We start from the raw sequence: 24,720 nt of genomic DNA, 5'->3' as shown, positions 1-24,720 counted from the left end.
CCAGAAACCTACATGACTTGAAAGATTAGTAAAACCAATTTTTTCAGTCACTAGTTTGAACAAAATAAAGGTAGGTCATGAACTCATGGTAGCTAATTGTGTTTCATTTATTAACTGGACATCAGGAAAAAATACTAATGGATGTTTCCATGGGAATAGATTGGGATACCCCTGCTGTTACCAATTTCCCGGATTTCAGCTAATTTAAATTTAATAAGGCTTTAGGAACATGCACAATGGAACCTTGATGATATGGTTCCTACCAGACAACTGCTGACCAAATTATAGTTTGATCTTCAGTGAGTCTGATTTGGAATCTTAGTGTTCTTGAAACTTATAATGAGTTCCTAAGGAGAAAGGCTGTACTCTTAGTCTTAATGTCTAAATATATTGACACTTCAAGATATGACTGCTGCTAAAATCAACAACATATCAAGGCCTAGAATATTCATGGAAGTAGGCAGAAAAGGTAATGATAATAAATCCTACACATAATCAACATCTAAGCCTGAACTGGGGATGAGCAAGATACCCAGAAAGCTCCTCAGCTGTTTTGAGCAAGTTTTTCTTCCTAGGTTGTAATATCAAGTATCTTATTCAGCAAATTTTTGTTGCAGTAAATGTTTATATATCAGAGTAGAAAATCCCTCAATTTTAATGTCTCTCATAAAGTTGATTATCTTTGCATTCTTTTGCTTCACAGGTAAGCAATATGCTATTACATTCTCTAAGCCTATGGCAGGCTTTTAATTCACTTGACCATAATCCTAACCCAGAGGCTAGGACTCTGAGAACATAAATAGGCTCAGGAGTAGTTCCAGTGGAACGTTACTAATTATTAAGGCACCTCTTAACCTCTTGAGGTTGGCCTGATGGAGAGAAATCATGTTTCTCCTTAATGCCACTATGAGAGAGAGAATACTAGGCTGGAAGAGCAATAGGTTAGAGCCAGTGGCACTGATTATGTTCACACCTATTTGAAAGGAAGCAGGCAGGGGCAGGCCTAATGGGCAATCTGACAGCTTATGCTCTACATTTGGTCCTCTTAAAATAAATGAGAAAAATGTAAAAGTTTTAGAGTTTCTATGTTTTAGTTTCCTAGAATAAATTTGGTTACTGGGTAGGGCTGTAGGTTAGTAATTATTTAGAAGGCAGGATGAAATGTATTTTGTTTGATTTCTGTTCAGTGTTTATTTCACCTTGAACATGTGAAAAATTAGTGGCTTTCTTAACTTTTAAGGTTGACTACCCAGACTGAAGAGTTTTAAAACAGACAAGAAAATGTCAACAGTCTCTTGTGTTGCTGACACACTCAAACCAGTGATCATACATCATCTTTGTCTTAACTCTGAACTATGCGTGTGAATAGACTTGGTACTGACCAAAAAATACATTTTGATACTTGGATTTTTCTAAACTAAATACACTGCTCTCCTAGGTAGGCTCTTTGCATTGTTGGCCTTCTGACCATTTTACAGCTCTAAGCACATGCTATTGTCTCCCAGTAGACTCAGAAGTTCTAGCACGCTCTCAAAGGGCAAATATTATTCCTGTTGGAAGCAAACTAAGCAAAAACTAAGTTCCAGAAAACACTGTTTCTGAGAAATTCTCAAATATCATCAAGAAGAATAAATGGTTAACTTAAAAGGAAAAACAGAGCTATGGCAACATAATATTAAAGTACAATACTGCAGTAAGGGTAGAAAACACATGTTAAGGTTTCACCCTTTTAAAAGCAAAAAGGTCAGGTATATCAATTTGCAGTATACTAAAATTGTGTTCAAAGTTTATTTCAAGTCACAGAAAACATACAAACTAAGACAACAGAATGAACCGATTTTGTTCTGAGAGAAGGTGATGGGAGTCCTCCACCTGGCACCAATTTGAGTCATTCAAGGGTTAGGATGAAGTATCCATCTTTTTGCAACATTTCAACAAAGGTATGGAATTAATTTCCAGATTTGTCGCCAGGTAGTTTTGAAAACCTGTAAGGAAAAGTTGGGAGAAAGCCATCAGAAGTGGAGACAAAGTTCTCTTCCCCAAACATCAGGAAAAAAAAATTTAAAGGTGGGGGAGGGAGGCTACACATATGAGCAAATCACCAGGGACAGATCCCTAAGGTGTCTGCCTCTTGCTTCCCCAAAGTAATCATCCCTTACAGCGGAGTTTCTCAACCTCAACACTACTGACATTTAGGGCCAGAGAACTCTTTGTTATTGGGGGATGTCCTGTGCATTACAGGATGTTTAGCAGTATCTCAGGTCTCCACCCACTGAAAGCCAGTAGCACACCATACCCCCTAAAGCTGTGATAACCAAAAATGTCTCCAGACATTTCCAAATGTCGTGTAGGGGGCAAAACTGCCTCTGGTTGAGAACCACTGACCTGATGGTAATGGTACATAAGCCTGTCAGTGACAGCAGAGCTGGATCACAATGAGCAAGGTATAGGACGGAGGGAGAGCCAACATCTCGGCTACAGTATGCACAAATACCAGCAAATACACATTAAAACCTTCCCTGCATAGAACTACACACACAGAACTGCACAGAACTACGTGTGCGTACACACACACACACATACACACACACACACATATTAATGCAGGTTTAGTAAAAATGGTAAAAGGTGAATAAGGTCTGTAGTCTAGTTAACGGTAAGGTACCAAAGTCAATTTCTTCCTTTTGCACTATAAACCAAAAAGGTATGTGTACAACAGCTTCCCAAGATGTTATCATTGCGGGAAGCTAGGGGAAGGGTACACGAGGTTCTTTGTAGTACTTTCCCAACTTCCTGTGAATTTTTAATTATCTCAAAATAAAAGATAAAACAAAAAACCTTGCCCTGTGGTTTATGTGCAAGGCTTTAAAATGAGATATCTTATAAGCAAGAATACACAATGAAAGAACTTTCAGAAACATTTTTACCTCTACTATCCCAAAACATAATTTCCTCACATTGTAGGGAATGCCTTCTCTGGCATAAATACATTAGGAAAAGTAAAAGAGAGGAATAGTTGTTTTTTTTTATATATCTATTCCTCTGAATATAACAGGTCTATACTTTTATAGGTCTATAATAGTCTATACTTTTACTGAAGAAAATTGAATGCCTTGGGTATCTGGACTAAAAGTGCTGGTCATACTGAAAGTCTACTCCATCCATCTACAACAGCTTCCCATTAAAGTTCAGTCATTTAAAGTCTAGATACAGATATAATGCACATTTCCAGTTTGGATGTTTTAACAACATTACAAATATGGATTAAAATACAATATATTTAGTAAAGACTGCTAGTTAGTGTAAATGAGTTCACTGTCATATCATATGATAATACATGGATGGGAATTATAATAAAGATGGAATAAAAAGCAGAAATTCAAAATGTGATATTCCAACTGATATTGGGACAATGTACATTTTAAACTGTTCTTAGAAAGCAGAATTGTTTATGAAATACAAGATGTTGGGGAAAAATTTTTTAAAAAGAAACGCCAATACATGTAATCAATTTAGGTCACATGACTATGTTCCTTTTTACCTGACTGATGAGCAAGAAAAATAAGGGCAGCAGTGTACAGCAACCTCTAAAATGTACAGGGACTGATGGCGATGGTGGACATTCACTACCTTAAATTATGTGCTGTAATAGTTTAACCTCAAAGTATTCAATGTAAAATAAATACTGGAAACTGAATGCTTATACGTTTTATTGAAATGGTTTGTATTTTCTTCATTTTGATGGGGAAATATTTTATTTATTTTATTTATGTTATTTTATTTTGGAATAAAATAACAACTGATTCTGGAGGAATATACGATCAAACTATATTTAGGGGTTATGTCTAGGGAATGAGATTGAGAGGGCAGAGCTTTTACCCTGAACTTTCTACATTTCTGTATTTGATTAATTTGGTTAAATTGATCATACGTCACTTTTGTCATTAGGAAAGAAAGGTTAAATTAGATTACAATCCATTCAATAACTGAACAAATGCCTATTGCCTTCCCCTGTCATGATAGGGACTGAGCTACTGAAGGGTGAAGGGTCTAGCCAAGAGGAGTGCAGGCCTTGGAGAGTCCTGTTGGTTAAGCTTGAAAGTATATATCCCAAATGCACGAGGAGCTTGTCTGACTCAGGCAGGGTAAGTCTGCTCACCTTTTAAGGCGCTCCAGTAGATTTCTGTATTTGTTCCTTTAAGATCAGGATACTCTGCCTCTGCTCAGGAGGCAGCATGGCGATCTGGTCTGCAGTTAGTTGAAGAACCTGCATGATCAAAGCAGCCTGTGCAGAGGAAAAAAAGGTAGTGAGTTTTAATGATGGCAGCTAAAAAAACACCACCAGCTTCTGTCCAAAAAGGAAGGATAGAGGAAGGATAGTTCACACACAAAAAACAGCAGGCCAAAAAAAAAAAAAAAATCAAACCAAACCAAAGAAAAAACCAAAACCAGCTGGTGAGAAAAGGCACGATGAAAAACACAAGTACAATGCCTAAGATCAGAAGACTCAAAACAGACACCCTCATGAACCCCAAATTCTTACAGACTAAGGTGACACCTGTGAGCCCTGGGAAGTCTACAGTTTTTAATCCTGCTTTAAAAGTTTCTCCTGGGACTTCCCTGGTGGCACAGTGGTTAAGAATCCGCCTGCCAGTGCAGGGGCCATGGGTTCGAGCCCCGGACCGGGAAGATCCCACATGCCATGGGGCAACTAAGCCCATACTCCACAACTACTGAGCCTGTGCTCTAGAGCCCACAAGCCACAACTACTGAGCCTGCATGCCACAACTACTGAAGCCCACGTGCCTAGAGCCCGTGCTCTGCAACAAGAGAAGCCACCGCTATGAGAAGCCCGCGCACCACAACGAAGAGTAGCCCTCGCTCGCGCAACTAGAGAAAGCCCGCGCACAGCAACCCGCGCACAGCAACGAAGTCCCAATGCAGCCAAAAATAAAATAAATTAAAAAAAAAAGTTTCTCCTTTTCACAAGTTTTAGCTTTTCCATCAGATATGAGCTCCCTACAATGGTCAAATATAGAAACAGAAAGATATGCTCATGGGGAATCTGCTATTGTTTTTAGGGATAAGGTAAAAAAGGGAGGAAGAAAGGGATTTGGATTTCCAGGTCAATCAGGCCTGCACACAAAAAATCTACTGGCAGATGAGTCGAAATGTAAGATAAGCTGCCATTCACATACATCCATTTAAGAATTTTAGGACCAAGCCCACAGATTTTCAGGTGACAAGATCATAAAGAGTTCTAAGAGTAAAAACATCATTTCCAAAGGGACTCTGAAGACCCAGGACCTCCACATGGTGACTGTGAAAAGAGGACTCCAAAAGACTTGTGCATATGGAGGCAGCTGGACAGCATTACTTACCTTCTCATGGTCCTGCGGAGTGACTTGGTTCTGGCCAGGACTAAAGCCACCAGGCTGGCCTCCACCCTGAATGCTCGCTCCTTGCATGCCCGCTCCCTGCATGACTGGGACCTATGTGCACAGAGAGAGATGAAGAGAGATTTTCGGTACTTCTCATTTAGGTAACCAGAAGCCAGTAATAACAGCAATGTGAAAAAATACCTGATTGTGGATATGAGTTAAAAAAGCAAATTAATGACTCTGAAGATCATTTCCTACTGTTAGCATCAGCAGAAGGCAGGGTTTAGCCAGAGATCAACTAGCAAGTTGACAAATTTCTTACAATAGCTCCAGCATCATCAACAAGTATCACACGGCACAAGTGGATACCATCGAATCAAGCAAAATTCAGCCACATAAGCACAGCGGAAACTGAGAGCATTCTAGAAACTAGCACACAGTGGAAACAGAAACGAAAGCCGACAGAGTCTAGAATAATGTATGCTGGTCCACTGGGGAAGCTACATTCACAGGGATACCGCCTACCTCTAGTTCAATCAGACACAGGCCCTATGCCACAAGTAAGGCAGAGATGATCATAAGGGCAGAGGCAGAGAGGAGATGCGAAGGCCTCCAGGGAAAGGACTACTATTAGCCCAACATTTGCTTTTTATAACTTTCCTCAGAGAATATGCAGCAGTTGCTTTCTGTTACATACAGACCAAGAAACACGACTGACCTGAGTTAACAAAGTGCAGTTATATCATGCTTACTGGTACTTAAGATCTTCGACGGGTTCAATGTTTTGGAAGACAACCAGAACCCAAGGAAAAGGCCTCAGAGCACCTAGAATAACTGTTAAAAGGTCCCTATGCTGGATTTATGTTCACACTCAGGCATTCACCCAGAGCTTAGGTGGTACTCTTACTAAATACAAATTGTTAACAAACATGTTACCTGCTTCCCCAGCAGATGAGAAGCAGCAAAGCATGAAAGAAATGTGGATAAACCATTAGGAGCAGATATCATGACAGCAATGTGAAGAGCCAGGTGACAAACTGACAGTGAAGGATACCAGAAACCAAAACAGGAGATGCTATGCTTTCTATCATAGCCTATACAATAATGGGTACATTTAATGATGACCCTGAGTAATCAAAAATGATCAAAATAATTTTTTGTATCCTGTTTAAGAAGAGGAGTATAGTACACTTTATAAATGATTTTTCATTACAATAGTTTAAAAACTTGGTTGAATAATTCTATTATCTGGAACATTCATTTGGATGCATTAACTAATTTCCCAAAGACACCAGAGACATGAAGCATTAGTACAGCTTTGTACAGATTGCTAGAATATTATCACTTTCTGTTCTTTATCAATACTGAATCCGGAGACCAGTCTGAACCTTAATGAGCTGTTACAGACCTGAAAAATGGATGAGAATAACCTTTTTGAAGCTTCAGTCAATACTAATTTGAGGTACTGTAATGTGATCTAACCATTTAATAATGGCCATTTAAAGTTTCCAGATGAGCCTGTTCTAGGCTCTCAAGTAATAATACAGCTGACCACATATCCAGGTTTGCTAAGACAGTCCCAGTTTAAGCTTCTGCCCCACAGTAATTACTAACAGCACTCTCAAATGTGTCCCTGTTTGGATAGTAAGTTATATAATCACCCTAGTAATAATAAGCCTTTTACCAACAAGTCTCCAACAAGGTGGACTGAAGTTAATTTCAAAATTTGATTTAAAATTATGAGTTAAGGACATAGGTTAAAAAACAAGGTGCAGAACAGTAAAAGGAGGAAAAAGTAAGAATACATGTATATTCATATTTGCAAAAATAAGAATATATATTCTTATTTGCTAGAAAGATACATTATAATAAAAGTGATTATAGGAGATGGGGGTCACAAGGGAGACAGGTATGAGGAGGAAGTGAGGTTCTTACTGTGTATCTTTTGTACATGAGTGAATGTATTTTATATATTTATTTATAAGTAAACATATTAAACAACTTTTAAAAAGTTTGAAGATAAAATTATTTTCTCTACCTCAGATCTAATTGGCTTTGTAGAATCTACTAATGAAAACTATAATAAACGTAATATTAGAGTAATGAGTTCGAGTACTAGCAGATAAAGGAGCAAGAAATTATTGATACATGGTCTTCCAACCATTATTTTCGACATCTTTCTCCAAAGAATTATTGACAGAACTATATAAGGACATCATGTAGTTATTTGTTATTTATCTCCCCACTAGAATATAAGCTCCATGGGGGCAGGACTTCGTTTTGTTCACACTGCTATATCCCCAGTATCTATAGCTCTGTCTGGTACATAGTAGGTGCTCAATAAATATGTGTTGAACGACTGACTGAAAGCATAAAACCCATTTTTATTATGAGGCTACTGACCATAGAGGGTATGATAAAAATCAAAGCCCACAAACACATTTTTTTTTAAAGTGAAACTTGAAAAATAGAAAACAGTTTTTTCCTACACATACCAGAAAACAACATATTCATATTTCATATTAGAGAGGAGGGATAGACACACATATACAACGTGCAGATAACAAGACAGAGTAGCATAGCGGAAAAAATAGTGGGTTCTATTCCTTGCTCTGCCACTTTTTAGTTGTGTGAATTTGGATAAGTCACCTGAATTCTTGGGTCTCAGTTTCCAAACCTATAAAGTGAGAGAACTGGGTGACTGACATGTTCCATTCCAGCTCTGACAATACAGTTCTCTCTCTTGTGCACACACACACACACACACAAGGGGAAGTAAGGCACAGAAGCATATGGAAGAGAGAAGAGATAAAGAAGTACATAGAGGAAGGAGGAAGTCACATCGAGGAAAAATGAAGGTGGAAGGGTTAGAGTGAAACGAAGGTGTTAGCGGAAAAACAAAACAAAACAAACCAAACTCAGAGGGAAGATACACATGTACTACCTCCCCACAACCAACTGGAGGGTAAAAAGGATGGAGATGAGAACACATAGACAATCATAGACCACCATTACACGTAGCTGGAGAAAGCCAAATAAAGAGAAAGAAGAGATAAGAATTTAGTTGCACAGCTTTTAAGACAAGCATTAGTAAATTGCCTTTCAACTCCACTGTTCACTTTAGGCTATGTGATGAAAGTAAATTAAAATAGATTTCTGCAAACCTAAGATCAGCTAAATGACCACTAATAGCTCTTCATATGCTCTAATGCAGTGGTTCTTAGGGTTATACATTTGAATCATTTGGGGGAGATTTTTCAAATTATCCATGCCTAGATTCTACTGATGTGTTCTCTATCCCCTAAAATCAGGGATTCTGCTCTGAATGGAATTTGAAATTGTGGGACAAGGTTACACTTTCGGACTATAATCCTGGTAGTCAGAAAACCACCACCCTAAGGAACAGAGAAACTAAAGGAAGGGAGATCCTAATCTTCCCCAAAGAGCTGAGAAAACAACCCAAATCAGAAAGCAGTAATAATCAGCCTCAATAATCAATTCCTGAATAGATCAAGATTTCACACAGAAGTGAGAAGTGAGTGTTACATATACCTGTCTGGATCCCTGGGGGCCAACTGTCCCCATGTTAATTGGACTGGGACCCTGGATTCCACTAGGTATAGGGCCTCTAGGGCCTGGGACTGGGCCCCTTGTATCCATGTTTCTGGCCTCCATCCCTCTGACGTCCATTGCACGGGCCTCCATTGCACGGGCCTCCATTGCACGAGCCTCCATCGCACGGGCCTCCATCGCACGGGCTTCCAATCCTCTAGCATCTAATCCTCTTGCCTCCATCCCTCGTGCATCTATGCCTCGGGGATCTCTTCCACCTATAAAAACAGTTGCAAGAAAACCACTGGGTAGCTACCCACCTTTACTGCAAGAATAACCAACAATCAAATAAAGCATTCTGTATCCCAGATTGGAGCCTAAGACAGCATGTTCATCATGAGCCCACAACTACCAGTCAGTCTTGTGACGTGGTTTCCCCTTACCTCTGCCATCCAATGGTGGACCCCTCTGATCTAGCATGGGTCCTCTTGGCTCTGCCATTAGAGGTCTGGGCTCAGCTAATGGCCCTCCCCGCATCTCATGTGGGGGTGGGCCACGGCTGTCATGGCCAGGGACATGGTGCATGGGCGGACCCTGATGAGGTGGTCCCAGGTAACCTCTAGAGACGGAGAAAAAAATGTTGTATTTCAAAACAGAACAAAACAATAAGAAAAAAGTGTCAACCAGAAGATCAGTACAATTAGATAAAGAGCTGATGCAAACATCAGTCTACAAATGCTAAGAGAATAACACAAAACAGGTCAAAGAAAAGCTATTGAGATGTAAATCCACGTATTCTAGAATTTCGTATTTGGTCAGGGCACTCAAATTAAGGAGGAATGAATGGATATCCATTATATATAATGAATACACAGTAGGGTGCTTAAGAACATGGGTTATTGTATGGGTTCAAATCTAGGCTCTATCATTTATTAGCTGTGTGATCTTGGGCACATTTGCTTAACTTCTCTAAGTCTCAGTTTCTTCATCTGTAACATGGGACTGATATCAGTATCAATCTCACAGGGCTGTTGTGTGGATTTAGTGAGATGATCTCAGTAAAGTACTCAGAGCAGATTGAGAGGCATAATCCCCACTAATATCAATTATTATTATTATTGCTATTACTAGTATTACTACTAACAATAAGCAATATAAGTTTTTCCTGTTTAGACATGTGTGCTAGAATTTCCAATTTCTGAGGATGGAGTAGCAATGGTTAGTTCAAAATGACATACTCAACTACATAGTTCTGCCCAGGAAGTGCTTCATCTTGGACAGTGGCCATGAATATTTATTTATCTTTTGAAGTAAGCAAACAGGCACAACTGGTATGAAAAGACTTGGTTCTCAAAGCAAGGGGAAATTCTGATTCCTCCAGTCTTTTCCTTCTGTGTCAGTGCTTACCTAGGCTCTACCTCTCCAGTTACAGAAAGTAAAGTGCCTCCGCGTGGGTCATTTGGAGCGTCTCCCAACAGACCTCGAGGAGTTGGGACGTTGGCAGGCAAGGGCCCACGCTGCATAGCTGCTCTGGGGTCTTGCATCGGCACTGACAGGGAAACAAACGGGGAGGTACTGCTGTGAAGGACATGTAAGGCAAGAAGAAATGACTCTATATACCACTGACAACATAGTTCAGACCCCTTAGAGTGGGTGAAACCTCACCACAACAGACTTCTCTTGCAGCTCAAGAACAGAAGCAGGGTGTAGGCAGAATCTGTTCCATGTCAGAGGTATGGATGGAATTATGTAAAGAATAAACTGGGGAGCAACCTGCCAAGGCCTAGCACTGCAACCTGAAGAAACTTAGGCTTCTGGCTTTGCTTATAATCAATCTTACTTCAAGGACCAGAGTCACAAAAGAGAGGTAGGGTCTTGGCATATGTGAACACTGCCATGGCTCTGCAAGAACCTGCTGTCTCCTGACAGACTGCTATTCCATCCAAGCCTCCTGACACCAGTAGGGAGGGAGTACAGCCTCAGACAGATGCCCATATCATCCATGTTCTCTGCCCTGTGTGAAGAGGTCAATCTTAGGCTTGTGGCCCCAAAAGGAAAAAATGAAAAAACAAAAAACCCAAAACACTACCTTTTTGGGTTCCGAACGTGAGGATGACTGCCAAGCAGCCCTTGACCTCTCAACGTCCCACCCTGAACACCACAAGCAAAAGGAAACCCGCAGATACAATGGGTACCTTGAACTCGCTCAATTGATGCAGGCCCGGTGGGTCCCACGGGCGAGTGCTGTAGGGTTCCTAGGTGAGCAGTAAGTTCAAAAGGAGAAAGAACAGACACTTAAAATAGCTTGCGCACACATGCAGAGGCACACAGACACTGGAGATTTACACATATAAGTTAAAGAGCCAAGAGTTCATTAGCTTGCCCTGGGCTACAAAATCTTCCTAAACTATATGAGCTTCTTTGGGATCTGAAACTGTTCTGCTTTGATGAGATTGCTTCCTAAGGTAAAACGTGTGGGACACTGATTTTATCTGGGCAGGAATAACCAGCCACTTTCAATTTACACCTCTCCTACTAGGATTTCCCCTTAAATCTTATGATACTATGAAAAAGAGAAACAAAATATAAAAAGGATGCTTCTGAAACTCCAGTTAGGCAAAGAAGGTAAACATATTTTCATAAGCAAAAAATGAAAGAAATTACACTGAATCTGGAAGGCAAGATTTATTCTGGAAAAGCCCATTAACAGAAGTGGCACAGTATTATTTTTGTCATAATTTAAAGCACAAAAATTTCTGCTATCAAATGGGGAAATGCAGTGAATGAACTTTAGACAAAGAAAGAGAATATTAACTCCTCAAGAAGTACTCTGCCACTGTAAGTTTTTGATAAACAAACATCATGACATCAGCAAATAAAGACTAATAAGATGACAAGGGCGCCAACACTAAACAAAGGTGGCAGAAGGCAAGAAAAAGTCTCTTCTTAAACATCTCATTGTCTCTTTTCAACATTACAAATGTGTAAAAGAAGCATGGATTGCAGGAAAAGAATGACAAACTGGGTACAAATGAAAGATTCTTGCTTCCTCTGCTGGGTACTAAAGGAAAAGTATAAAAGAAAAGTCTCATTTTGTCTCTTCATGAAGACATCCTTGATATACCTTCAAAACTCAAGTCATTTCCCTTTGTTAACTTTTGCCCAGAAAGGTGAAGATAACTGTATCAAGAAGGAAGATGTCTTTTGGAAGTATGTATTAAACAAAGTTTGATTTATTGATGGCTGGGGGAGAGGTAGAGGTATGACTGAAACTTCTAATTCCTTCTCACTACTGCAAAAATACTTTGGGGCACATACACGATCTACTGATAGCGGCCAAGGTGGGTGGGGCACAACAGCATAAAAGCATGGTCTGCTCAGATGAGATGTCTGGACGAAGAGCTTGTTCCACTGTCAATTGCCTGACAAGATTATTAGCTCTGTCACTTAAGCAGCCAATATCAGTATACAAACCATAGACAAGGAGTATAGTGCATAGGCCTATATCTTAGTATTTTGCTTAAAAAAAAAATGGGTTTTGGGGAATTCCCTGGCGGTCCAGTGGTTAGGACTCAGCACTTTCATTGCCGTGGCCCAGGTTCAATCCCTGGTTGGGGAACTAAGATCCTGCAAGCCACATGGAGTGGCCAAAATAAATAAATTTAAAAAAGTTTTTTTAATGGGTTTTACTTATAGACCATATGCTAATAAGAAGTAACTTAAGCTTCCCTACACTTGTCCAAAGCAGTTCTTTCTCATCACAAGGACACAATGAATAAGAACAGAAGACATTGGAAGGAAACAGAAGCAGTGTGATTGACAGAAAGAGGATAGATTTCAGAGTCAGAGACTTTGGAATCTTAGCTCTGCCACTTATTAGCTGGAAAAGAAGATGAATGCACCAAGCCCAGGCCACGTTACTCAGATACCAGTATTTACTTACCATGTCCCCTTGAGGAAGTAACTCAGAACTCTGAGCTTCCAGCTCTTCACCTGAAAACTGAGGTGCTGCCACCTAACTCACAAGGTTGTTTATGAAAATTAAAGTGCATGGCCTATAAGATGCACTCAGTTTTACTGTTAGTTCCTTCTGTTTTCTCACTCTCTCTCTTCCTGATGTTGGTTTCAACCGAATCACTGCATTTTCTTTTCTTCAAACTCCAGTAACATAGAGAAATAACGTGGACATTTTGGAGCGGCTGCCACTGTGGTATCCAGTGTTACTGCCACAGTATAACATACACTTACCAAGCAGGCTTCACAGATCTTTGACCCCCTCCCAGTTTTCTCTGGGGTTGAAATTTAGTCTTCCACATACCCAGTCACATATTACATGGTCATAATTAAAATTCCTTACTCAGATCTCCATAGAGGGAGTGAGAACATGTAAGTAGAGGCATTAAACTATCAGGAAAAGGCGACATAAATTAAATAGAAACAAAGGATCCATTTGCTTCATCATCAATTCTTGTAGAGCTGGGCTCTGGATCACTAGAAGTCAAGACAGTGCTGCCCAACAGAATTTTCTGCAATGATGGAAGTGTTCTATATCTGCAATATCCAGTATGGTATCCACTAGCCACACGCGGCGACTGAGCACTCAGAATGTGGCTACTGTGAATGAGGAACTGAGTTTTACATTTTACCTAATTTCAATTTAATTCAATTTAATTAATTTAATATTTGAATAGCCACATGTGGTTAGTGGCTGCCATATCTGATAGTGCAGATATAGAACATTTCCAAGTCTAGTCCACATTAATCGGACATTAATATTTATTTACCTTGTCCCCGCTCCATGGACACTGGTCCATTTCCTGGCATTCCAACCTGGGCCTGCATTCCTCCTAGAAGATAAAGGGCAGGAAAGAAAAACAGAAATTAGGACAGTGGGGAAAAAATCTGGACAGTGGCTGAGTTAACAAATTTCCTCTTTCTGCCCCACAAGCAGAAACCTATAAAGGAAGATCATAACTACCACTAAACAATGCAGTTATACAGAAGATGGAGTTTGTTACTGTACTTTAGCCTTTGATGACAGAAAAGTGAGTTAAAGAAGAATTCGCAATCTCACTAGTTACCAAAACCTTGGCAGGGAGTTCTGTAATATAGAACAACGGCACTTACCCACGTACCTCCTCCCACAGGAGGCATTAATGTTTCCAGTGTACTTTGTAAATGGGTGGGTATACTGTTGCAGTTTTGACAAAGATTTGTGGGGGCACGCCTGGCATTTTATGAGAAGCCAACAGGGATACTAGATGTCCTGCAACATATGAGACAGTTCCGCAAAATCAAGGATTACCCTGTCTTGCAAAACTTTCAAACATCTTGCTAAACATTCACACAAATGGAAACCTTTTTATAGTCATCTGAACTTAAAACTTGTCTGTTTTATTTGTAAACAAAGCGCTTCTTTGCCCAGTTTTTACACACACACACACATTGAATTTTCCAAGAATGCAATTACTGAGTAAATTATGGGTATTGTATCTTGTTTTTTTTTTTTTTTTTTTTTTTTTTTTTAAAAACTATTTTCTTTTTTTTTTTTTTTTTTTTTAAATTTATTTATTTATTTATTTATGGTTGTGTTGGGTCTTCGTTTCTGTGCGAGGGCTTTCTCTAGTTGAGGCAAGCGGGGGCCACTCTTCATCGCGGTGCGCGGGCCTTTCACTGTGGGGGCCTCTCTTGTTGCGGGGCACACGCTCCAGATGCGCAGGCTCAGTAGTTGTGGCACACGGGCTTAGTTGCTCCGCGGCATGTGGGATCTTCCCAGACCAGGGCTCGAACCCGTGTCCCCTGCATTGGCAGGCAGATTCTCAACCACTGCGCCACCAGGGAAGCCTGTATCTTGTTTTGTTAAGAACTTTACCAAGAGTTTTCATTTTCACCATTCAGAAAATCACATCATCAATGTCAACAGTCCTTGTGGTATCTGAATTGCCAAAACAACATACCTGGGTCTGTCTTTTAGTTTTATAGTATTGGTGCAAGCATCTGACTGCTATTTATTGTTTTCTAGTGTAGTTTTGCTTAAGTACTTGCGTATTTATAATATTCTTTTACTATAAATTAATTTCCTTTTATTTCTCCTTTATATTATAGTTAGGGTAACTATACTGATTTTTTTTGGAAGCCATGTTAAGTATGCTATGTCACCTGTGCATTTCATTTCAGGATAGTAAAGGGTCACTGCAAGATATGTTACAAAAAGGAGCCACTGGGTCTAATAGTGTTGAGAATGACAGGTCTACTCTAACCAGCAGGGGTATGATTGCTATACAAAGACTAGACATGTACCATAAGTCCTTGTCTGGTCCTTCCCACATAGCAATAATTCTGTTTTCCTCAAAGGAACAATATATGCTGCGAGTGGGGAGAAAAGACAAGCTGAACTGTTTGCAGTTCATTAATACTCACCTAAAATACCCAAGTACAATACATGTCACATTCTCTTATCCCACTTAACATGCCAGGAACCAAAGAGCCATGAATTAAGAACCTGAGTCTCTGCTAGCCCTACCAATGCTACTAAGTAATTGTCGTTTTGAACAACTGATTTGATAAAATTAACATACCCTCAGGCTTCCGCATCTGTAAAGTGAATGAGTTTATCTAAACAGTGTTTTCTCAGAATGTGGTCCGCAGACCAGCAGCGTCAGCATCACCAGAGACTTGTCAGAACTGCAAAGCTCAGGGCCCTACCTCAGACCTGCTGAATTGGAAAGTCTGGGTGTGGAGACCAGCAATCTGTGTTTTAATAAGCCCTTCAGGTGATGCTAATACACACTAACATTTGAGGTCTAAATGATTTCAAAGCTCTCTTCTAGCCATAACATTCTATGATTTATTCAGACCACTCATCAAAACAATACAAAAATTTAGGATCTGAGGAAAGCAATGGCAGAAGGCAACATAGGTAATTTATCATACTACACTATCACATAATGGCACTTTTATCTATATGGACTAGCTTCCCAGAAGTGGAATTGGTGGGTCAAAGTGTATATGAATTTTTAATGTGAGACTACTTTCTTAAAAGGCTGAAAAACTTCACATTTCCACCAGCAATGTATACTACCACTCTCCCCACCAATATTAAGTGTCATCTCTGAAACTTTTGCTAGTATGATGGGTTTAAGTAAAGTGAAATCTCATTATTTAATTTGAAATCCCCTGAATATAAATGAATGTTTTTGTTGCCATTTGGATTTGCTCTTCTATGATGTGCTCTTCTATAAAGTGCCTACTCATTTCCTTTGCCTACTTTTCTACTAGTTTGTTCCCCCTTCTCATCAACTGCCAAAGAGCTTCGTACAGGGTATCTCAAAAATTGTAGTGAAGTTTTAAGTTTCGATAACTTCAGAACTATAAATGCTACAAACGCATAAAAAATATCACTTGAAAATTCAATTATTTAAGTTCCTTTTACACTTACTTTCAACTTTTGTATTTATTAATTCCCTCTTCTTGGTACCTTGGTTTTTTAAAAAAATTATTTTTCTAATACTTTAGAACTAGTAGAGTTCCTTTATTCTTTAATAAGGCACTTAAGGGTATTCATTTTCTTTTAAGTACTTCTTTCACTATTTCCTGCACTTTTTTGTATGAAGTGTACTACTTTTTGTTGTCTTTTAGATAATTTATAAATTTTTTATTTCCTCTTTAATTCAAGGATTACCAAGAATATGTTCCTTAACTTTACAAGTAAAGGTTTTTTCCAGTCACCTTTTAATTATTTATTTCTAACTTTATTGGCTTATAATCAGAGAATGCAGCCTGTAAAATCTCTACATTTTAAAATTTGTTTTTATTTTAGGGCTAAGTACAAGGTCGTTTTTTAATGGGGGGGAGTATATTCTCCAATCAGAAGATATAAGGCTCCCTCTCTATATTAAATCAAGCTTATTGATTCCATTATTTTATTTCTCAACATCCTTACTTATTTTTTGTCTACAGATTTTTTTGTCAAAGTGTGGTCTACAGATGACAATGATCCACACTGTATGTTAACAGTTCGTGACTGTTAACTACAGAAATGGAGAGTAGACACTTTTATAGCAACTTGACATTGCTGTGACATCCAAGTGCATGACGTGTACTTGTCTCACTGAACAGGGTATAGACCAGTTTGGGTGTTTTTCAACTCATGTAATGAGCTGCATATGTCATGGGTTGCACACTTGTCATGTGTAGTAGGACCACATTACAACTTCTGATATTTTAAGGTAAGCTAGGTACCTATAACACAAAAAAATGTATAAAACACAGAATCTATTTCTTTCAATGAAAGATAATTTAAGTTTAATGGTAACTCTATAGGATAAGTGCAAATCGTGAGTTTGCTGAAATTTATTTGAAAATCCCTTCTCCCATTCCCTGTCAACTTAGCTCTTTAGACTGGTTTCTCTATAAACCAGAACAATTTAAGGCCAAATTATTGCCCATTAGTTGTGTTGTAGTCAATCTAACCCAGATTAGATAAATTAACAAGAAGTGAGTTTGTTGTACAAAAAACTTTAAATACTGATACACATCATATGTTCATACTGGTGTTTTATATGAGGAATCACTTATTTCACCCATAACTTTTTAAGTTATGATTGTTAAATGACGAAAAGCTACAAGCGTAATATTAATTCCTATATACACAATTTTAGTGAACATATTAGTTTTTAGAATTCTTTGCTCCTTTTGTTGTTTGGTCTAATTATATTTCATGAAATCCAATGTTATGTTTGTTACATATAATAACAAATGTGACCAGGCATTTTGCTTCTGGTTTTTTTCCCGCATGTATTTTTTAACCTAATCTGACAGTCTGGCTTTTAGTGGGAGAATTCAGTCCATTCACATTTAGCAGAATAATGACTATATGAGATTTTATTCCTTCTACCTTAACTCTATGTTTATTATTACTTACTTCACAATGTCATTTCCTTTTCTCTGTATTTGCTGGCTTGGCCTAGTTTCCATTCATTCTATTTTTCCCCTCGTTAACTTGGAATTTTACTGTACTTTTCCAATTTACTGTTCTTTCCTCTGCTCTCATAATCAGACATATAGGATGTGTATATGAGAAATCAACTATTTCTTCCACCTAGGATATATACTGCCTAGCTATACATTAATTTAATATCAAGATCTCGTTGCCACATAATAATTTGGCTACACTATGCCATTTGCTATAACAAAACTCTAGCAAAATACCAAAACGGTGAAAATTCTAAATGAAAACGTACCTCCAGGAGCTAAGGAACCAGGCCCAGGTCCTGTTACAGTGGCTGGTATCTGCCCTGGTGCTGCAACTCCAGCCTGCAGAGAAGCTTGCATCAGAGGAGGTGCGCCATTGACATGCATTCCACTCTGACCAAGAGAAAAACCAGAGTATGTATATGCCTCTGTGAAGACTCAACACACAAAGTCTATGACCTTAAAGAACTCTTCAAATTGACACCCCCAAATATTCTACCAAATACCCTTTTCTGACAGCATGACTCATGCAGCATTAGATTTATAACACACTTTGAACAGAAGCTGCAATACATGCAATGAGCCTGGTTACATAGAACACGATTACGACAGACCATATTATAAAAGCAGAGATTGACGAGTCTTATCTGTGTGGTGAGGCCATATATAGCACCTATTTGTTGACTTAGAGACGAGGGCCTGGCATAAAAGTTTTTTTAAAAAATGCCTTGAATGCAAGAAGAAAGAAATGAGGACTTTAAAAAAAAAAACCAGAACTGCTGGTAGTCTACATTTTTAAGATGGAAAATTTTCTTTGACCAATCTTTTCTCATCGCTGTCCTCAGAAATAATTCTAGTTGGTAGGGGGATGTAAAATTTTTCTAATGCTACATTAAAGCTCCTGGAGAAAAAGGGAATGTTATGTTTTCATTTGTGCATTCCCAAAAGAACTGAGCAGTCCCTTGGAATAGAAAAATAAAAACTAAGATATATATAAATGTTTTAAAAATCACATATATTCTCAGAGAACACAAACAAAACTCTAGAATAGAAAAGAGGAAACTGTATAGTGAGGTGGTTGAGAGAAAACAGGCTATGATGTCAGACAGAATCAGGTTCAGATACTGGATTTGCCACTTAGATTGTTATTTTTGGAGCAGTTAACCTCTCTGGACCTTAATTTATTTCCTTTCTATTTCTGAAAAAGTATTTATTGAATCAGAGCAGGGGATGGTAAACTATGACCCATGGGCCAAATCTGGCTCACTGCTTGGTTTCATAAATAGTTTCACTGGAACACAATCATGCACATTTGTTTATGTACTGTCTGTGGTTCATTTCACACTCCAATGGCAGAGCTGAGTAGTTAAGACAAATTCCACGACCTGCAAAGCCAAAAATTATTTACTATTTGGCCATTTAGAAGATGTTTGCTGACCCTAACCATAACTTTGTATGAGCCATCCAAGTTGTTTACCTCTGCCAATCTAACAGGTGAAAAATGATAGCTTATTGTACTCATTCACATTTATCTTATTTTGAGGTGGAATACTTTTCATACATTTAATATATATTTGTATTTCCATTCTTATGAACTGTTCATGTCCATTGCATAGTTTTCTACTGGGTTATTGGTAATTTTCTTACTAATTTATAGGAGGTGTTTTTTAATATGAAAAATTTCAGACATATTAAGTTGTATAGAGAATAAAATAACCATACAGCTTAGGAAACAAATCACATATATAATTGAAATCTCCTGTATGGTCTTCCCCATTGCATCCTGTATCCCCTTCTTAGACAACCACTTAAGAATTCTTATAGATGTTTCGAAATTTTATGTAAACCATTACATACTAAACTTATTCTTTGCAACTCACTCAACATGTTCTTGGGATATGTACAGACACATACATCCTGTATTTTGGAAATATTTCCACATTCACTTATTTTCACTTCTGTATGGCATTATGTTTTTGAGTTACCTGTGTTGATACCATGTATCCTAGTTCATCTTAACTGCTATATGAAACTACATTTTTGAAAGTCATTCATGGTGACACATGTAGTTTATTTAACTGTTGTAGAGTATTTCATTGGATAAATATACCACATTTTCTCCATTCTTTCATTGCTGTACATTTAGGATGTTTCCAATTTTTCACTATTAAAATGTGGCAATAAACATTCTTGAATATGACTAACGGCCCTTAGGTAATCAGCCTGCTGTCCATCACGTGTGTGGCAAATACTTTTTCCCAATTTGTCATTTGTCTTTGGTGTTTATTTCTTTTTCTCTGTACAGAAATTTTTCAGTTTTCAAATATACCAATTTTTCATGGCTTCAGGGTTTTGTGTCACACTTGGAAAATAAGCTTTACTTTCTTCATCAGTAAGAATGGAGATGTGAAGAGTGCCGACCTCATACAACTGCTCTAAGTATTAAATGAGATAATGTATATGGAATAACAAAGTGCCAAACACAGTGCCACACATGCACATACACACAAAATCAGCTTATAAAAAAAGGGCATAAAGGAAGGATCTCTGTTTTACAAACTTGGCACTAAATCTGTATTCATTCAGATGTCATGTACTCTGCAACCCTGTTAACTGCTTTTATGCCTGGAAACTGAAATTATCATCTCTGGCTGCTCACCATTCTTCTTCCAATATATCCTCCTAAAATGAAAATGACATTTTCAAGGCAGTTAAAAAATGTTAAGGGATAAAGTCCTACCAAAGACTGGGCCTGAGGGGCCTGAGGATTCTGCTGGTTCATCGACACATTGGATCCTGAGCCAGGTCCGGCGCTGTGGACTGTCTGAGGGTTGCCTGCAATCAGTGTTGGGATATTTGTCTGGCGGTGCAGAATTTTCTAAAAAGTGAAATGACAAATCTATGAGCTGTCTGTTTCCACCCCACTCAAGGTTTACCCTAGCATTTCCATAAAAGAACCAGAAGCACTCACCAAGGCAATTTCTGGATCCACAATTCTCATCACTACCTGGGCTTGTAGCAAAGCATAAGCCAGTTGAGGGTTCTGAAGCAACATGTTTCGTGCTTCCTGAGGACTATTCTGGACACAGAGCTGTGAAGATAAACAGATTCATCATCAGGTTCAAAACTTATTACTCAGAAATTGACAGTGATTTAGAGCTATTCCCATCTGAGAAATGTAATATTCAAGAGGCTTTTAAAGCTATTATCAGTTTTTACATAGCACACAAAATCTTGGTCATGGCAGGCAAGAGAAGGAAGAGGCATTTCAAATACCATAATACCACCATTTAGGAAAAAAGCCACATTTTAACATCTACATTTGATATCTATGGGCCACAAAAACCCTGCCAGATTGTGTAGGTGTGTTTGTGTACAAAAAATGGAAAGCTCTTTGTACAAAATATACAATACACTGTGCACATATGGAATACTGAAGGTGCAAGAAATGTTGGTCAACAGGCACACTTTCTATTTGAGCTCAGGAAATCATTTCCATTAACTCAATGTTAATTTCCATTAACATCAATGACTCCTTGAAGAGTTGATATGCTATGATTTTCCATAACCTAATGCCTCCTCTTACTTTCATTTGTTTCATCAGCTCAAACATCTGCTCTGGTGGAAGACTGGCAACTGCTTTGCTAATGGACTCAGGGGCATCCTCAGGACTGATGGTCTCTCCATAAGGTGACTCAATGACAGGGGCACCAGTGCCAAGGCCTGATTGGGAAGAAAGTACAATAACATTAAGGAGGCAAATTAAAGAGCTAAATCATTTCAAGTATCTACTTTCCAGGGTTGCTGTAAGGACCTGTTGATAACTTTAAATTTTCTGGAGCTTAGAAATAAGTGACTTCAGGACTTCCCTGGTGGCGCAGTGGTTAAGAATCCGCCTGCCAATGCAGGAGACACGGGTTCAATCCCTAGTCTGGGAAGATCCCACATGCCACAGAGCAGCTAAGCCCGTGTGCCACAACTACTGAGCCCACGTGCCACAACTACTGAAGCCCACATGCCTAGAGCCTGTGCTCCACAACAAGAGAAGCCACCACAATGAGAAGCCTGTGCACTGCAACGAAGAGTAGCTCCCGCTCAGTGCAACTGGAGAAAGCCCATGCGCAGCAACGAAGACCCAACACGACTAAAAATAAATAAATAAATAAATATTTTTAAAAAAGAAAAGAAAAGAAATAAGTGACTTGCAAGTCTTTTATTTCTGTGGAGGAAAGTGACAAAGTATATTTTCTACTCTCAAAGGAAAGCTGAGACCAGGATTGTATAGGTGAACAATGTTAACATAAATTAGGGACTAGGGATATCCATTTCCTTTCACAAGTCATTTCAGAAGCAAAAGTTTCAAATAGAAAAAAATTCTAATTTCAAAATGGAATTTCTGGACCTCATGAAAAAAGCCATGAGAATGCCTCAGTATCCCCATCAGTTACAGATCTGGCAACATAATTACAGGAGTGGCAAACACTAATGACAGACATAGTTAACATAACTAATGGCGTGGTAAACCTGTAACTCATCTTCAACTGGAAATGAACTCCTTGGCAATGGAAGGACTTAAATCAACTTTACCTTATTTCTCAAAGATACACACTTCCCTAATACAGGCACCTCAGGTGGGTCAGGTAAAGAAGCTGTGTGGCTGATAACCATTTCAGCAGATGCTAAAACATATCATTAAGTGGAAAATCTTCATTGTTACATCTTTACTAACTCATGTTGCACACAGCTTGGGTTTATACTCACTCTTCAGCTCTTCTTTGTTCTTTTCGCTGGCAGCATTGTCCACTCGAAGTGCTCTCCCACTGAATTCACGCCCATTTAGGTTTCGCATGGCACTAAGTGCTGTCTCCTGGTCTTGGTATTCACAGAAGCCATAACCTTTTGGCTTTCCTGTCTCCCTATCATATACCAACCTGGAGAGCAGAACCAAGTGTCAGGCACAAATGTTACATACACACAGGGTTCCCACTAACATTGCCATGTTCTAATTTGATCTACCGTAAGACAAATAACCTTATCGCTTTGTCTCACTGAAATATTTTTCACACATCTTTTTAAGTGAAAAATATGTATCTTTTAGTAAAAATGAATGTGAACTGTATGGTATGTGAATTACATCTCAATAAAGCTGTTACAAACAAACAAAAAGAATGCATGTGAAAACTCACCAGTAAAAGCCTTGCCATTATTACTAAGGGCCAAATTTGTGGTGATTTTAAAGAAACTCCCACCAAGTGGTAAAAGGGGATCTCACCTGAAACTAACAACAGGTCCAACCTCAGAAAAGATGTCCTTTAATTGCTCTTCAGTAGCCTCATATGGAATGTTCCCCACTAAGGAAGAAAATAGATAACATATCAAAATTCTGAGTTTGTAACCTAGATCTTTAGTGAGAAAGTATCTACATATATCACTGCAAATTTAACAACTGGTTCAAATACAGTTGTTACAAATACAGCGTTCCTCCAATCCTGGTTCCAGGGTACTCCCTTAGACAAGATTTCAATCCTGTCTGCTGACTTTATTTACAAGAGAAATAAACCACTTAGACTAAACACAAAAGGTGTAGGCACTCCTAAGTGTCAGTTCTCAGACTTAACTGACATGTGTTAGATTTTCCTTAACTATGGTGAAAATAAATACTTAGGCATTAGTATTTACCTGAAGGTGTTTAAGTCTTATCAATAACTACTAAAAATGTCAATATTATAATTTTTAAAGCCGGCTCATATGTCCGTATTTCTACATATACATGCACTCAAAGGAGAATGACCATGAATGTACTGGAGGATGTTTAAAAATTGTTGTAACTCAACTATACTTCCGTAAAAAAAAATTATTCTGAACTGTTTTGTCATGTTCCTTCCAAAAGATGCTTTAAAATCACCACACATACTTTAAAATAAACAACTTATTTTGGTTGAAAAGATTACTCAGAATAGACTCCACCCTCTTTAAAATTTCTTCCATGAGGTCTTAGTCGTTCATTCATTCATTTATTTACAATCCACCTTAAGACGCCGGGTAGTCGCTACCACTAATGACGAACTAAAATGTAACGGGTAAAAAGCAGAGGATGAAAGCCCTTATGAGAGGGCGGGAAGTGGACACAAGGATCTATACCCTCAGCACACAATCTGTATTCTGGGACAGGGGGTGAGAAGTAGTACGGGACAGTTGCCATGAGCCCTCACTTCTGGATAATAATTGAAGCTCATGAAAAGAGAAACGCATATAAGCTGAACGCTGGTTTAACTTCCTCAGCCACATGGTGAAAAGGCTGCGAAACCTCGGGGGAAGGGGAGCATCACTTTGCCCACGAGTCCACCAGGCTGGCCACCCCACGGGATAGGCAGGTCGAGCTGCAAGCCCGACCCATTACCAGCTCCCGCGGAGATTTGTGAGGTGCAGAGGGGCATTGCTCGCCGATTCCTGTCTTTTTCTGTCCCTCCCCGATGCTTGGCTCCACCGAATTCCTCTAATTCCTCTCACCGAACACCGAACGTAGAGAACGATCCACCGCAGGGTCTCTCACAGTCAAACCCGCCATCGCTCTCTCCCAGCGGCTTCCGGTGCGCCAGAGCACACTTCCGTACGGCGCGTGAGCCCAGCGCCGAACACGCTTCCGTACGGCGCGTGAGCCGGAAACTCCTGGGCCAGAGGGACGCAGGGTCCCTCCCCCGGCGTTATCCCGTCAGCAGCCGGCACGCGTTACGTCCACGAGAGCGCTACTCCCCCAGCTTCTCCCGCGCTGGGCTCCCGCCTGAGAATAACTTGGTTCTGAGCTGGAGCTCGG

The 24,720-nt window shown here is 39.1% G+C and overlaps 1 protein-coding gene across 3 annotated transcripts; it reads right to left on the bottom strand.

Annotated features, from left to right (window-relative positions):
* Positions 1 to 1,774: 1,774 nt before the first annotated feature.
* On the bottom strand, positions 1,775 to 24,492 carry CSTF2 (cleavage stimulation factor subunit 2). Of its 3 annotated transcripts, none has more exons than XM_059911175.1 (15): positions 24,417 to 24,492; positions 23,179 to 23,257; positions 22,668 to 22,837; positions 21,493 to 21,629; positions 20,878 to 20,997; positions 20,647 to 20,784; positions 18,176 to 18,299; positions 13,718 to 13,780; positions 11,129 to 11,188; positions 10,341 to 10,482; positions 9,377 to 9,552; positions 8,934 to 9,211; positions 5,382 to 5,492; positions 4,160 to 4,285; positions 1,775 to 1,985 (listed from the first exon to the last, which is right to left on the bottom strand). In XM_059911175.1, exons 1-14 carry the CDS (start codon positions 24,472 to 24,474, stop codon positions 4,163 to 4,165), a joined length of 1,779 nt encoding a protein of 592 aa, XP_059767158.1. In that variant the 5' UTR covers positions 24,475 to 24,492; the 3' UTR covers positions 1,775 to 1,985; positions 4,160 to 4,162. The 3 variants fall into 3 exon arrangements, with proteins under 3 accessions (XP_059767158.1, XP_059767159.1, XP_059767160.1); XM_059911176.1 differs by lacking the exon at positions 24,417 to 24,492 and adding an exon at positions 24,307 to 24,378; XM_059911177.1 differs by lacking the exon at positions 11,129 to 11,188.
* Between the last annotated feature and the right edge of the window lie 228 nt (positions 24,493 to 24,720).

Source organism: Balaenoptera ricei, chromosome X, assembly GCF_028023285.1.
Source record: "Balaenoptera ricei isolate mBalRic1 chromosome X, mBalRic1.hap2, whole genome shotgun sequence".
Lineage (NCBI taxonomy): Eukaryota > Metazoa > Chordata > Mammalia > Artiodactyla > Balaenopteridae > Balaenoptera > Balaenoptera ricei.
The sequence above is the reverse complement of the archived record's forward strand: the minus strand, read 5'-3'. Positions and strand labels throughout refer to the sequence as shown.

What these genes read in the sequence shown, in the direction of transcription:
- CSTF2 (XM_059911175.1), bottom strand. Translation starts at nt 24,474, where the DNA reads ATGGCGGGTTTGACTGTGAGAGACCCTGCGGTGGATCGTTCTCTACGT. An exon ending in GAACAAAGAAGAGCTGAAGA is followed by an intron (nt 21,630 to 22,667) that starts GTGAGTATAAAC and finishes CTTCCCAATCAG; the next exon opens with GCCTTGGCACTGGTGCCCCT. An exon ending in TGGTTCCTTAGCTCCTGGAG is followed by an intron (nt 13,781 to 18,175) that starts GTACGTTTTCAT and finishes TTTATCTTCTAG; the next exon opens with GAGGAATGCAGGCCCAGGTT.